This window comes from Callospermophilus lateralis, chromosome 8, assembly GCF_048772815.1.
Source record: "Callospermophilus lateralis isolate mCalLat2 chromosome 8, mCalLat2.hap1, whole genome shotgun sequence".
NCBI lineage: Eukaryota > Metazoa > Chordata > Mammalia > Rodentia > Sciuridae > Callospermophilus > Callospermophilus lateralis.
In genome coordinates, this window is record NC_135312.1 from 32,106,434 (window position 1) to 32,122,308 (window position 15,875).

Sequence of the window (15,875 nt, forward strand, 5' to 3'; positions counted from 1 at the left end):
GTCACCCAGTTCTTCAGGAGTGGCCATCAGGTCCTCTGCGTGGAGGCTGCAGGGTTCTCCCCAGCCCTTCCCTTGCCCACTTACCCACTCCCTTCTCTTGATGCAAAACCTGCATGTGTCTTCTGAATTACAGCCACTCCAACCCCCAATGCCTCCCTCCGGGGAACGTGTCAGAGGACCCAGATATAATGGATAGAAACAGCCAATAAAGCACTTCCTGCAAAGGCCTCAGCTCCTGTGGGCATCTTAGTCTAGACCAGTTTCCAAAACTGCTAACATGGAGAATATTTATTTAGTTTGCCTTTTTATTGGGAATGCAGAAGGGACCTTCATGAGCATCCTGGGAAACCCACAGTGCGACGTTCCGGTCTTTGCAGATGAGAACATATCCCTCTGCCAGTGTTATCCTCAGTCCTGATTTTAAGCGACAGTCTGGGGGATATTAAATTGAGGTTTATCTTTGAGTGACTGGAGTTATTTTTGTTTTCGTCAGCCTGGGCTATTGTAATGAATGCTAAGACACTGGCGGGAACAAGGCTTTTATTATAATCCGAGGGTGAGGATGGCTTTGACTGACCTTTCTTCTGCTGGAGTTTCAGTGTTTTAGTATGTGCCGCTTGTGCTGGAAAGAATTTATAATCACAGGCTGTCAAAGACAGCCATTGTTCTCCCTGCTCTGAACATGTGGGTCAGCTACAAGTGCTTTCAGCTCCCCCAGCGCCAAGAGCTGGCTGAGAGCAAGAGCATGCCTGGATTCTTCTGAAGCATCAGGAAAAGCATTTTGCATATTTTTCATTGCTTTTTTTTTTTTTTTTTAACTTTTTGCCTTAGAGAGACAGCTCCCTTTCAGAGCAGGAATTTCCCTCCGAGGTAGCACGGCATGGAGGCATGCTGCTCCAGGATTTTACAGAGCCGATTCTGCTGCTAACACAAATGCTGTCTGTATTTGCCAGATAGCATAGACAGGAGCCATCGCACGGCTGAACTAGGGGGGCAGTCCCCGTCCAGGCATGCAGTTATGGATTCTGAAAGACAGGTCAAGGTCAAGGTTTTGGCTTCTCACTTTTGCTTTCCTCTATCATTGCATCATTGTGAATCCAAACTGTGATTCTTCACTCTTAATTCTTTTGCTTTGTTTGTTTGTTTGTTTGTTTGCTCAATATTATGGAGGGTTCATTACTTGGGGATGTTTTATTTGTTGGTTTGAAATGTCGGGTGATTTCCTGATGGAAAAAGGTTGAGGAATGGAACAGTGACCATGGATGCAAATCAGATCTGCCATGACTGGTTGCTGCAACGTTGCCGTTACTGATTTGATATGCAGGATATTTTGGAGAGAACTGGAGACCAATTTTCCGGATCTGTTTATTAATGTCTGTAACTCTTTTTATTTTCGTACAGGAAACCGATGACATTGAGAGTCCTAAACGGAGCATCCGAGACAGTGGCTACATCGACTGCTGGGATTCCGAGCGCAGTGACTCTCTCTCCCCTCCTCGCCATGGCCGAGATGATTCCTTTGACAGCCTAGACTCCTTTGGCTCCCGCTCCAGGCAGACACCTTCGCCAGATGTAGTGCTCAGGGGAAGCAGTGATGGTAAGTTGCATGTTCATAAACTGAACATCCTGGAATTAATCATTAACTGGGGCTGCATGGCAGAGAGATGGGTGCTGGGAAGGCATGATTCCACAACCACCTTGCTGGAACCTGGTAATTCTATAAACTGGTAGGAAAAAAAAAATGTCTTTGAATATTTTTCATGGTGCTCAGAACTTTGGTTGATGTTACCAGCAGTTTATTTGAACACTGCCTCAGTGAGCATATCTTCTATTGGAAAACGTGTTACATCATTCCTCACTTGGCTTTGGTGAATCAAGACGCTGGCAGACCATTAGCTCATAAAGCGTGCTAAAGTTTATGTACTCTGGGTATGAGGAAGGGAAATGTTTGAGCGAGTACCACACGGTGTAAGTGAAAATGGATCCATTTCCAGCAAACTGGAAATGCACTACCCACACTTAGGAAACTTCTGAAACCTGGGATTGTGTGACTTTAATTGGCACATTTTTTGGCAATCTGGTACTTATGATACCTGATCGGTTGTCTAGCTCGATGCAGGTGGCCCTTAATGTATAGTGTACAACCCAGGCTGCCTGTTCACCCTGAGGCTGGATTTGATTTCAACCCCACAGATTTTATATCACCTGTATGGAATGATCATTTTTCCTTACAAAAATGTGTGGTCATGTAACCTGATATAAATTAGTGCCTGTTTTTAAGAAGCTGCTTGCCTTATTTATCTTGCATCTTTGTAGGTTTGGGAAGGGAAAGGGGCTTGGCTCTGCATTTTAAAAGTTACAGAAAGACACCGAGACTTAGTGGGGAATTTTTTGTTTCCATTTTTTTATATATATATTGCTTGATTAGTGATAAATTTCTGGACTTAGACCTACTCTCCATGACCAGAATTATCTTTTGTAGCTAAAAGATACAAAACTGTGTTACTAAAAGGACTTAAATATGGAATGTATCCAGAATCTGAGTTAATTACATACAGCATCTCATTTCATCCTCAGCCCAAATCTTGGAGAGTCACAGTATCTTACTTACTCCTCTTCTTTAGCTGTGAGACATACTTTATTATGCTTATTTTACAAATGAGGCTTCAAGAAGTTAAGTATTGTTCCAATATTTTTAAGTGGACAAAAATCACTGTCAGTAAAATAGCATAACAACGTTAGCCTCAAGAAGTTGGAGTCCAAAACATACTCATCATTTACCAAAATGTCTTTCTGTTTCCCTAGTAGATGTTTCATCTTACTGACTGGTCAAATGCTTTTCTTTAGGACTTATACTTTCTAGCAAATAAATTAGCCTAGAGGCCATGTAGTATGTGACTTCTGAAGAATTCTATGATGCATTGTGGGCTGCCTGAAAAACATTTCTAAGATTTTATTTGACATCTTAAGTACCACCCACAGGACTTGAAGTGAAATACCAAGTCCATGATCTAATTAGGCTTTAACTTAACCAAAATGTGAATCTACTCTTACAAAACTTCTCTTAGTCAAGCTGTTTCATTCATATTGTTTTGATTGCTTTTTAAAAATTATTGCCTCTTTTTGCCCTGATTTGTTATAACTGGTAATATAGATCCTTCACTGTGACATCAGCTTCCAGGGGTTCAGAATGATGCTGAACTACATCTTGAAGGAATTTTAGATGGTGATCGTTAATATTATACTAATATGTACGGAGGCATAATTTAGTTTGCAGCAATTAAGATTGATAAGCTAGAGTCTACTTATAAATGTTTTTTCCATCTAAAGACTAACATAGAATTGAGCATTATAAAACACTCTTATGAAATAGCATCCTACACAGATTTCACAAATCAGGCTGATACCTTAATTAAGGTTTATGTTCCTGTAAACAAGGAGGTTTTTTAAAAGAAAAATAACACACATTTGATCTGTCTCTAAAATGCAATATAATTTTAGCCACATATATGTTGAATTTCACATGGGTTTATGGTATGTTTCTTTAAATGATGACAATCAAGAAGTTTGCCTGTTCTAATAAACACTTCCAAATTGGTAGAACTTTTTTTTTTTTGTCTTGAAAATATATTTCCTAGGACTTAATAACAAATTGGGGAAAACCTTACCATGAAATTCTTCAAGACTATATTGAGTTAATATGGAGAGCTTTTATTTTATTATTATTGGTATCTAATGACCCATTCAAAAAAAAATCAAGAGCCACATTTTCTGGGCACAGGGGCACAAACCTGTAATCCCACCTGCTAGGGAGGCTGAGGCAGGAGGATTGAAAGTTTGATGCCAGCCTCAGCAACTTAAGGAAACCCTGTCTCAAAGTAAACAATTAAAAGGGCTCCAAGTATACTCAGTAGTAGAGCACCCTGGCTTCAATCCCCAGTACCCAACAAACAAATTAGCAAATAAAAAGCCCCACATTCATGAAAGGTGCTGTGGTTCTGTGTGTTGGACACAGGATGAACTAATAGGGTTGATTCAGCCAAACTGTCTTTCGAGTTAGGTGCCCATTTCCTACCTCTCCTTCATTAGCTCAACTTCTAGGGCTGCTTAATGGACTTCCGTGAAGAGGAACTATAAATCTTTCCACTCATAACCTTCTAAACTGATCACATTTATGATAAGTAAGAGGCATCCTGTTAAATGAATATTCTTCTATTTTGTATGAGAGCTGTATGAAAGGGGAGACACAAGGAATAAGCAAAATTGTTAGAGGAAGATTCAAAGAAAAGCATTATGTGGCAAAGATAAAGGAAGGAAGCAGAAAAGAAGGAGAAGAAGTGAGATCCCTAGTTGCCTGAACAGAACAAAAGTAGCCTCATAAAAAGAAGGGTTGGCCTTTTATAAAAATAGATCTCCTTGTGCTCTGTTGCATTTTCCTAACTTGGGTCATACACGGAGAAGCCACCCTAATCAATTTCTATGTTCATAGGATGAGGTAAAAATTTTTTCCAGTCCTGGCCTTAGATGAGCTCTAACATTAGCCAATGGTGTACCATGCTAGCCTCTTCCGAGGTGCTTTATGTCATCTCATTTAATCCTCAGGAGAGCTGTATAATCATCTCTGTGTATGCCATGACGACCTTAGTTACAAAGGACTTAAATTCCCAGGATGGGGCAGGTGGGAATGTCTCAGGGGTAGAACGTTCGCCTAGCATGTGGGAGGCACTGGATTCGATCCTCAGCACCATATAAAAATAAACAAATAAAATAAAGGTATTGTGCCCAACTATAACTAAAAAAAAAAATTAAAAAATATATTGGTGGACAAAATGTTTAAAGAAACAAGTTCCCAGGCCACGCAGCTAGCGGGCGTGGAGCTGAAATGAGCCTGGTCTGTAGGTCCATAAACTATACACCTCTCAACTGAGCCACTCTGCTCTTGAAATGTCTGTTTAAGACATTCATCCAAGAATAATCGGTGAGGAGAGGAGGTGGTGTGTTTATGTGTCAAACAATGTATTTTGAGACTTTCACAAAGCACATCATAGATAATGTGTTTTGAATATGGAACATTATAAATAAGGTTCCCAGATTATTGGATTTTAGAACTGAGGGATCCAAGACAACTCTGATCCATCCCGAAGCTTCCATAGTTGATTGAAGAGTTATTTTCTTGCATTCATTTTTCAGTGCAGGGCGGTACTTCACTTAGGACACTTTAAGCAGAGAACATATTCCCAAGAGAAGTGTGTTACCGCAGGAAAAACTCTGGGAGTTCAGAGAACAGACACTGGTTTCTCAGAGCTGTCACTAGCCAGCCATGAGAAAGGGCTCCTTTGGCTTCTCTGAGCCTGTTTCCACCTTTATAAAATGGGAATAATTCTGTAATTCCAGTGATTTGGGAGGCTGAGGCAGAAGGATTCCAAATTTAAGGCCAGCCTGAGCAACTTAGCAAGAGCCTGTCTCAAAATGAAGAATATAAAGAGCTGGGAACAGTGGTGAGGTGCCCTGGGGGTCAATCCCCAGGACTTCGATAAGTAAATAAATTGGGGATGATATCAAGTGTGGAAACATCTAAGAGCTTGGAAAAGTGAGGTAGTGTCAGTGTCTATTTATAAAGTAATTCACAGGAGGCCCTAAACACTTTATTATGACACTGTGACAGATGTACTTGTAAAAGGACTTGGGGCAGGAAGGGGGCTAAATGATGAAGTAAATAGTAACAAGAAATGAAATGGTCAAAATTTCAGAAGGCAGACTGAAAGCAAGTGGGATGAATAATTCATAAACTGAATATTTTGTGTACAACAATGAGCAACTTGTTTATGGCCAACACTTTTAACTTCGTCGACAGTCTTTTTTAAAAGCCATTATATCATTTAATCTCCAGGGCAATTAATTTCATTGCTGTGTTACAGGCGAGGACAGTGAAGTGTGTTAGAGATGAGCCTAGGAACTCACAGATTATTTCTGACAGATCCAGAACTATGATGATATTTAGAGTAAGCAGCATTTGCTCAAATTAAACTACTCATAGTTTAATTGATGGGGGGGCGGGGCGGTGAGAGATACCAGGATTGACTCAAGGTTACTCAACCACTGAGCCACACCCCCAGCCCTATTTTGTATTTTATTTAGAGACAGGGTCTCACTGAGTTGCTGAGTGCCTTGCTGTTGCTGAGGCTGGCTTTGAACTCGGGATCCTCCTGTCTCGGCCTAGAGTAGGCAGCATTTATTAAACACTTGGTGCCAAGTCCTGCCCTGATAGTTTTACCTGGATCTGATCCTTCCAACTGTCCTATGAAGCAAGTGACATTATTATCCCCATTTTATAGTTTGAAAAACTGATGCAGTGGTAAAGTGATGCGTACAAAGTCTGATACATAAAGAGACCAGTGAGTAGCAGAGCCCAAAGTGAAGCAGATCTGGCTTAAAACCCTGCACACTACTCACTCTGCATCTCCTGGCTCTTAGTTGAAGGCTCTCTTCTTAAATGTGGATAGATTCATTTCTATTCATTATCATCGGAGTTAAATATGTTAAAAATGCTGGTCATTTATATAATACTTAGCAAGAGTTTCATTCTAATAGGTCTTAGAAATCTAATGAGATGAGACCCAGGAAACAGGAATACAATGTAATTATTGGGGTCTTTGCCCAACAGAAGTCTGATGTGGGCCGCATAGTATTCCTTTGCATTATCTAAAGTGCTCCTTAAGCCAAGTCAGTTCGTGCATTCATCAGATAGCCTGAGGATGCCCACCATGTGCAAAGGCAGTTTGGTAAAAAAAAAAAAAACAAAACGTGAACAATACATAACTCTTCTTCTCAAAACACAAGGCAGAATGTATAATGTGCCAGAGGAGAAGACAAGATCATAGAACCATAGGGATCACAGAAAAAAATTGCCTCCCGCCAGGGCACCCGGGCAGAGCTCCATTGCAGGGGAATCTGGAACCGCTCCTTGGCAGGCAAACCCTTGCTGTGATCCAAATCGGTCACCTCCCTGAATTCCTATTGTTCTTCATGTTCATGTGCCTTCACTACAACTTCAATCTTCTAGGTATTTCATAGTTTCAGATACCTCAAAGACAAGATCCTTTATAATTCTTATTTGTCAAAATGTGTAGCACAGTATAAGACCTTCAGCAAGAGCGCATTAAGAATTCCCCAGGTGAATTGATGTCATATTGCATGCTATGAATCTCAGCGGGCACGTGGTTCTACGCCAGGTGTATAATTCCCAGGCACAGTTAGGCGTCCCTCCATATTTATTCTTAGTTTGGTGGCTTGTGTTTGTTTTTTTCCTTATTAGACTTGAGAACTTTTCCCATAGAGGACACACGTAGACTGATACTTTAGATTTATTAAGTGATGGACTTGAGTAAGGAATCCCCAGAACCCACAGATTTAACCACATCCCTGACACCGTGCACTCACCCCAGGGACCTTTCTATTAGCCTGACACACTTTTCCACCTCCCACCCTGTCTTCCCCAGGGAGAGGAAGTGACTCTGAATCCGACTTGCCGCATCGGAAGCTGCCAGATGTGAAGAAGGATGACATGTCTGCCCGGCGGACTTCCCATGGCGAGCCAAAGTCAGCAGTGCCTTTTAACCAGTACCTCCCAAACAAGAGCAACCAGACAGCCTACGTCCCCGCCCCTCTGAGAAAGAAGAAAGCCGAGCGAGAGGAATACCGCAAGAGCTGGAGCACCGCCACCTCGCCCCTGGGGGGGGAGAGGCCCTTCAGGTAAGCCTGTGCTGTGCTGCTCCTGTCCTGGGGAAATTTCTGGATGTGACACGGGTTAAACAACCATTTCAGAGCGTGGATGTAAGGTAACAAATGGAAGAGGCAGAACAGATCCCTGGAGAGACCTTGTCATGATAAAATATCAGCTTCACAAAGGCACCTAGAACTGTGCCTGGCCCATGGGAGGTGACCAGAAAATACTGGTGTAATGAGCAGGTGTATAAAGCCAGTGTTTCCCACAGGAAAAAGAGATCAGATCTGTCATCTGTGTCTTTCTACAGAGACTGCCTGACTCCTGATCCTGTGAGGTTGGGTATAGGAAGACTTTTTATGCAAAATGACTTTTCAGTATCTTGGTACAAGTTCATCCAGATACAAGCTCAAGTGTGCAAGTGATGCTTGAAACATGCTTCACAATTACACATATGGTCAAGATAAATGGAAAACACGTTGATCTCATCTTTTGAGAGAAACAGTGTTTTCCTAAGAGAAACAGTGTTCTCCTTACTCTCGTTTAGGTATTTATTTATTTGTTCAGCAAATATTTATTGAGCATCTACAATGTTCTAGGTGCTGTCTTCTAGGCTTTGGGGACCCAATGGTATATAAGAATCCCTGCCTTCAGTAACCATACAATAAGGGAACTTTTCTAATAGTTCACCTTTACCAACTATGATTTTCTGTTGAATAACATTTTGTTAGAAGTTTTAACTATTGAACAACGCTAACAAGCTTCATTTTTCCAGCAGAAAAGGGTTTTTCCTTTCAGTACCAGTGTTGAAATAACTCTTAATCAATGTTTAAGTACGAGGCATTGCATTAATGAACCAGTGGCTGCACTTACTGTCTTCACATTACCAGGTTCATATTGCATGCTATGACTTTTTTTTTTTTTTAAGTGATACTAGAATGGCTGGGAACTGACATATGATCTGTTCCCCCCGCCAGTCTGTTAGTTTGGTAAACCATCTTGTCCAACTCGCTAGTTATCCTGAAACAATAGAGGAAGAAGGAAGCGAAGTGGGGTCTCCAGATGAAGAAGACCCAACCTGCCAAATGGATCCTGGTGGGAAGGCTCCCAATGGTGGGTTAGAATTACCCAACGTCAGTGGGAAGGACCAGCCTCCTGCAGAGGGGGCTTCGGTGGCACCAGCTCCCAGGTCTGAGGACAAAGATGCTGCTGAAATCCAAAAATGCAGAAGGCTAGAGCAAGCCGGGATCAAGGTCATGCCTGCAGCGCAGCGCTTTGCCAGGTTAGCGCTGCTGCTGGAGGGCGGGCCCCACCAGCTCTCTGCATGCCCGCAGGTTTGGAATCTGCCCAGCAAGTTGGACTGTTCATCCTGTCGTCCTGCTTCCTGCTTGTCCCATTGCATCACTCTTCCCTACTCTGAACAAAGAGAAATAGATCATAGCTTTTGCCCTAGGGCCCGTCTCTGCTAAGTGTTTGGTTATTTTAAATGGAGGTGAAGGCTGAGTTCCCTGCTGCTTGATTTGACTTTGTGCTAGACAGTCATTTGTGGGCTGCAGGATTTACCTAGCAATGGCATTTTATTTGTCTATTGTTTGTGACTTGTTAATGTTTACACTACTCCTAAATGGCTCATTATCCCAATGTACACATCACTAGAAAACAGTGTCTTGAAATGGGGAAGACTCTTTAGGAAGAGTGGCTGGCTTAAAAATCCACTCACTTTCTTTGCCTTAAGGGAGTAGTAACTGGGGGTGAATTTATTTCTCTTTATTCTCTAAAGTATGTTGATTCAAAAACCAAAGAACAGAGTGATTACCTCCCTTAATTGTAACAAAGGCACCAGAGTACAGTCCTGAGGCTTCATACTGAAGGTTTCACGGATACCTTCAGCAATCAAAGCCACAGAAAACTAGTTGGACAGTTTTATGTAGTGCTTTGTAATCCTGGTTAACTTTTTTTATATAAAACTCACGATTCTAACAAATAATACACTATAAATTGGCTTTGATAGCAGTCCAACAATTGAAATTCCTTTGCCATTTGCTATCTCATTTAATTCTCAAAGACAAGTACTATACTTGTTTTTCAGAAAAGGAAACTGAGGATGAGCGCTAGTAAGTGACTTGGAGAGCTGGTCACCACCAGCCTGGGGGCCAGGTTTGGGTGCTCTGACCACAGTACCTCATGGGCCTCCCACACATTTGATGGAGCACTTTGATTTCTCGGTTCAGCTCCATATGTGGTTATTTCTGTGGCCTAGGTTTTTATTGAAACCTCTGATGTTGAACTGTATATATGTATCCTTAGAGTAGTTTTGTGTTGATAAAAAACCAAGGATATACTTTTTCCTTTCTGTGGTATCCCACAGATAACCATGCCAATCCAAAACATGGACAGCTTCTAGAAATTTCTAACGTTCAAAATTGTATGTGTGCTCCAAGCAGCTCCCTGAGATAACGACAAGCAATGCCATAGATTCCTTTCTAAAAAATACAGATATTTTTTGAATTTTGATTCAAAGACATTGTCAGACACATGCTGGAGGGCCAGCATCCCTTCAACATCTGCTTATCCCAGAGACTGGGCTAGATGCTGAGAATACAAAAATGAGTAATATTCCCTCACTTTGTACTGTTTTTAGACATCCTATGTCCCTCTTTAAGTTCAGGACATAATTAGAGTATGAATTTTCCCCTGTCCTCGCCAAATTTAATCCTTGTGTCTTTGACACACATGCTTTCATTTTTACAGATCTGTGAAGTCTTTAAGCTAAAATTTACCAAGGGCATCATTATCTTTCAAGTATCCAAAAAAGCAAGGGGAGATGAGCAGGGAGCTAAACAGAGCTAAGTGGGCACACCCAGGAATAATGGCGACATGTTGAGAAAAGAAGTCAGGCACAGAATGGGAATGCCACCAAGTGTTGGTGCCACTTCAGTAACCAGGAGGCTTACTTGACAACGAAACATTGAACACTTGTATGACGATTCCCAAATGGTATACAAACACAGAATCCTAATTAGTTTAAGGATGACATTCTGATTGGTGTCTGTTCTACTTATGTGATCATTTTTGCTCCCATTCATATTTTCTGCTATCTGGTTAAAGATTTACCTCTTTCATTCAAGTGAACTCTATGAAGCAGAAGTTTGCAAGACAGTCCATGTCCTCCTACCTCAGACCTTCTAAGTCTTTAAAATTAGGCCCAAGATAATTATACATATTCCTAGAGAATGTCCCCAACAGCACCACCACAGACCTGCTTCAATCACCAGATTCATTTGTTAGACAGATTTTGTCAGCTGCTAGCCAGCTTATGAGCTTTTAAACAGACCATGCCACCAGCCTGGCACATCTGAGTTTTTGTCACTTAACTTTTGCAAGCCACAATAGAGTTGAGAGTTATTCTAAGTTTATCCACATTTGGGGGTCCTGCTTTTCATGTGGCGGAAAGTCACTTAACTGGAATGAAATGCATATCATGGAAAAGAAAAGGATTCTTGCTGTCTGGAAAATAAGAATATAAATCACTGAAATATGCAGATGTCTCTCAAAGCATTTTAATCTCAGTCTCCAGTTTTGACATCCAGATGGATTCTGGCCATTACATCTTTGGACCCAACAAGAGGCCCATGATTCTCCTCCTTGAAGGCCATTTCTCAGTTGAGAAATTACGTCTGCAGAGAGGAGAGAGAGCCTGGGGACCTGAGACGCACAGAGACAAGAACAAAGCTCTATTTTTACAGACCAGTTTTCAGTTTGTCTGCTTCTCAGGCATCTCAAACACCACTTTGCATTATTTTTAAGACAGTCTACAAAAAGAAGCAAAGGTGATGTTATTTCAGTTTCACATGAGGTTAGAAGCCCGGCAATCCCAAACCTCCTGTGAAATAATATATTAGGAGGTATCTTAGCATCAAGGGACAGAAAATAGGACTTCTTAATAAATGTGTGGCATTTAATATTTATTAGTTTCCACTGAAGTAAAAAAAAAAAAAAAAAAAGAACATATAAACTACTTTTTCTTCTATTTTATTTTATGATTGTGTTAACTTAATTACTCCCTCCCCCAATATAAGACTAGGTCAAAGAAGCCAGGATTTCTGTTTTTAAGAGGATAAAATAAGAACCAAGATTCACTTCCCCTGAATTAAAATGCCATGGAGATTTGAGTTCTCTTACTTGGTGTTTCCCGTTGGAGAAGTAAACTTTTTTTTTTAACTGAATTATAGGTTTCACGTGATTGTACTTCTTTTCTAATTGTTTTCATATGTTTCAGCACTCAGTATTTTCTGCTAGTCTGTGAATCTTCTCAACCACATAGTAATTAATTACAGAGGGGGAAAAAACTCTCCGAGGAACAATAGACATTTTAGAAATCTTCAGAGGAAGAGCAGACATAGCCAAGCCAGACACGTATCCCCCACATCCCTCCTCACCAGATGCCGTCCCTATTGTGGGTGCACAGTTCTTTGGGCCTTGGGACCAGGCAGACACATACCATGCACTGATCTTTGTAGCTTCCCTGCCTAGAGATGGGGTGAACAGAGGTTTCTGACATGACCCATGACATTCCCAGGAGGACTCACAGGCTTTTCGGGAGAGCCCAGTTTCTTTCAATAGAACAAGCTGACAGCCAAGCAGAACAGGCTGCTTATTTGTTGCCAAGTAAGAGGGGGTAAAAGACAATGCCAGAGCTTCCTTAGTTTAAATCAGTCTCTCGTTCACTTTGAACTCTATAAGGCTCAGAAACGTTGAGAGAAGAGCCTTTTCTTCCCTGTCCCCTGCGTCAGTCCTCCGTCTCTCCTGTGATAGCCTCTCTTGTTTTAGATGAGCCTGGGCTGGGTGGCCAGGTTGGGGATGGGGCTCCGCAGTTCTCACTGGGGGATGGACCCTGTTCCTTCCAAGCGAGCTGCATCCACCCAGCAACCCAAGCTGCCCAGAGCCACTCATCTGTGAATGACCTCAAAGAAATGAAATAACCAGCCCTTCCCATGAAAACGAAGTCTGATAGCTCAAGTCTGCCACTTACATTGATTTCAATTAATTTACCTACATTCAGATGACATGAAAGGGAGAACGTAGCATTCTGCACATTGGGCCTTATCATTCCTAGTTAGCAGGGTTGTTGTGAACGTTAGTGCTTCTGGGATATGCTAGCTGCTCAGAGAGTTGTGGTTATTGGACAATAAAGTAAAATATATCAAAGTTTCACCATAGATGGTCATTAGATCTATCAGGGGAAATGACACATCATAAAAGTCACCAATATACTTTGTTAAGTAGACACCTGTAACTGCTATCCTGCACATTTGCCTTAGACATATTATCTATTATTTCATGGTCAACAGCTCCAGCCTAGAGTTTGCATCATTATTTTTTTTTCTCTCTGAATCTGCTGTAAAGCTTTAAGTTTATGGAATTCAAGCAATTAGAAAAAATCACTCATTGCTTCTGTTTTTCAAGTGGGCAGGGTATGTCTTTTAGCAGCCAATGATACGGAAAATTTCTTCACCCCCACTTTTTTTTTTTTTTTTAAGGACATATATCTAAACTGAGATCACTTGAAATGAGTCCTGCCACACTGGGCATGTAGCCTAAAAAGACACCCCAGGGGACTTTGGAGCCTGGCTGGGCTTACATGATGCATAAGGTGCCAGCTTCTTCTCCCTGCTCAAATTAGCATCACAGTTAGGCAGGACCATTTGCATACATGCATATTTTTGTATTCCAAAGAATTCTGCCTAAGCTGTGCACAGTGGCACATGCCTATAATTCCAGTGACTGGGAAGGCTGAGGCAGGAGCATAATGAGTCCAAAGCCAGCCAGGGCCACTTAGACCCTGTCTCAAAATAAAATGTGCTGGAGATGTCTCTCAGTGGTATAATCCCCCTGGGCTCAATACCCAGTACTGTATTGGAGGAAATAAAAGAATTTTGCCTGAGATAACATCCAAGACTCCTGGTCAAAGAGTAGAAAGAGTGCTGCTCATGGACTTGAGATTCATGCTGAGGATCTGCTTCCACACTGGGGTGAGAGAATATGTAAGGTTTGTGCTTCCTTTTGGTGGTATAAGTTTGAAAGCATTTATAAACTACAAAGTGTTGTGCAGATATGGTGAGGTGTGATTAGAATTCTGCTATCATCAATTCTGCCTAAATGTTGTCTATAACCACTGGGCAAGGTCACAGAGGCATCTTAAGTACAAGTCACAGGCTCCCTTCATTTAGAAAACAAATTACTTCACTTTTTTTTCTTCCATAATAATGACGATACTGTGTGGAGTGGGGAGGTGTGTGTGTGCTGTACTTTCTACTTTCCTGTTGTGGTCACTTGCTCACTGAATAGTACATTGGTTTGTTGGTCACCATAGAACAGGATATCTGGACTGCCTGGGTTTGCATTTTAAGAACTCACTCTGACCCCTGGCAAGTGTCTCAACCTAATCTGTTTCCAGTTGGTAAAATGGGAATGATAATTAACAGAGACCTTGCAGAGTTAATGTTAGGGCAGAATGAATTAATACTTGAAGGAATCAGAACACACAGTGTGCACTCAGTAACCATTATCCACCTGCAATATCTTCAGTGCTTTTTACATAAAGTGCCTTTGAAGAGGTTCGTGATAGGGCCTATCATGGTCCTTCTGACCGTTCTTCATGGTCAACCAATACCAGTTGGTCCTTGCCAGACACTTTGGCCACAGAGGCAGGGGAGAAGAGTGGAGGGACTGACAGTGGGATGTGCAACTCAAAGGGCAGGATTTCATCTTTTAAGAAATTAATTTATTCAGAAGTAAAACATTACCACCACTCCACATTTTTGAATTTTAAATTTTTATTGAGAACAGTGGTTATCAGTGAAACATTTTCTTGGCATGACCCATGATGCTTTGATTTTTCCAAATCAGGTGGAATGAGGGCTTACTGTCACCTTAAGATGGGGACATCCTCTGGAATAGTGTGGGGCAAAGCAAAGTATCTATCTGGTGGACTAGATACACAGTTTCATTGCTTATCATGTTCTCAGCCAGACTAATTCTCCTGTCTTCATTCCTGAGATAAATTTGTCCTTTGAGGATGAAGAATTTTCTCTTAATCCTCTCATAGAAAGCTCAAAGTAGATGAACTTTCCTTAGAAGTTGAAGTATTTTATTTATTTATCATCTTTATGAACTGAGGAGATAATAAATGATGAAAAAATGTTTTAACGCTTTATTCTCGCTCAGAAACAAGTCTGGTCTTATGAGAAAGTGGAGGACTGGGGATTTGTTTAGATGCCCCATGAAGCATAGTTGCTCTGTCTTCACCCACCCAGGGACAAAAACAAACACTAGGGAAAAAAGTCCTAAGGCTGATGGCCTGATGTTCCACCATTAAGCTGAATGCTCTTAGCAATTTAAAATTCCTATTTCAAAGAGGTCCTTAAGACTCCTTTGAAAATGGAAAGGCCCATAATAGTAATTTTAAAATTATTTTGACCAAAACATCCTGGACATCTCACATATAACAAATAAGCAGCACTGGAAGCTGGAGGGGCCTAGGGACAGAGGAGGGAAGAAGGAGTTGCTAATGGGGCACAATAAGCTTTGTTGTTGTTGTTGTTGTTGTTGTAACAGTAGTAGAGATTGAACCCAAGGCCCTGTGCATGCTAGGCAAGTGCTATACCATTGAGCTTCTTCCCCAGCCCAAGATAAGCTTTTATGCCTTGGGTTTATCCTAACAATAGCCTTAAACTATTCCAGATGTCCACACTTTGCAATCTGGCTGTGCTATCACATAGCTGCACTCCTCATTTTCCCCCAGATCAGGACCTTGGTGGCTCAGTGTTTTGCCCTGTCAGTCAAAACAAATTGAATACCTACTGGGCAAATTACTACTGTGCTAAAGAAGAAAGAACAACAACAAAGAATTTCCTACTTTTTCCCAATTTCATGAAAATAATTTGGATTGTCACTTTCAGAGCCATTTAGGATCCTGCTTTTCTGATGCTGCTGGAGCCCTGCAAATTAAATGAATTTTTAGTATGGCTGGTCTGGCTAAATTCAAAGGTTTTAAAACCACCCTAACTATGCTGCAACTCTGGACTGAAATAATAAAGTGATGCCATTTGAACTAACGAGATGGGGAGGACTTTTCACTAATAATGCCATT

The 15,875-nt window shown here is 41.3% G+C and overlaps 1 protein-coding gene across 22 annotated transcripts in view; it reads left to right on the forward strand.

Moving 5' to 3' along the window:
* Limch1 (LIM and calponin homology domains 1) overlaps positions 1-15,875 on the forward strand; it is a 315,235-nt gene that overhangs the window by 232,400 nt on the left and 66,960 nt on the right. For 14 of the 22 annotated variants that reach the window (XM_076865092.2, XM_076865095.2, XM_076865099.2 and 11 more), the window contains exons 7-9: positions 1,402-1,597; positions 7,500-7,752; positions 8,739-9,005. In XM_076865092.2, coding sequence (XP_076721207.2) covers positions 1,402-1,597; positions 7,500-7,752; positions 8,739-9,005 — 716 coding nt within the window. Of the gene's footprint in view, positions 1-984; positions 1,043-1,401; positions 1,598-7,499; positions 7,753-8,738; positions 9,006-15,875 lie in introns of those variants that run through there. The other 8 variants (XM_076865108.2, XM_076865109.2, XM_076865110.2 and 5 more) reach the window with 3 other exon arrangements.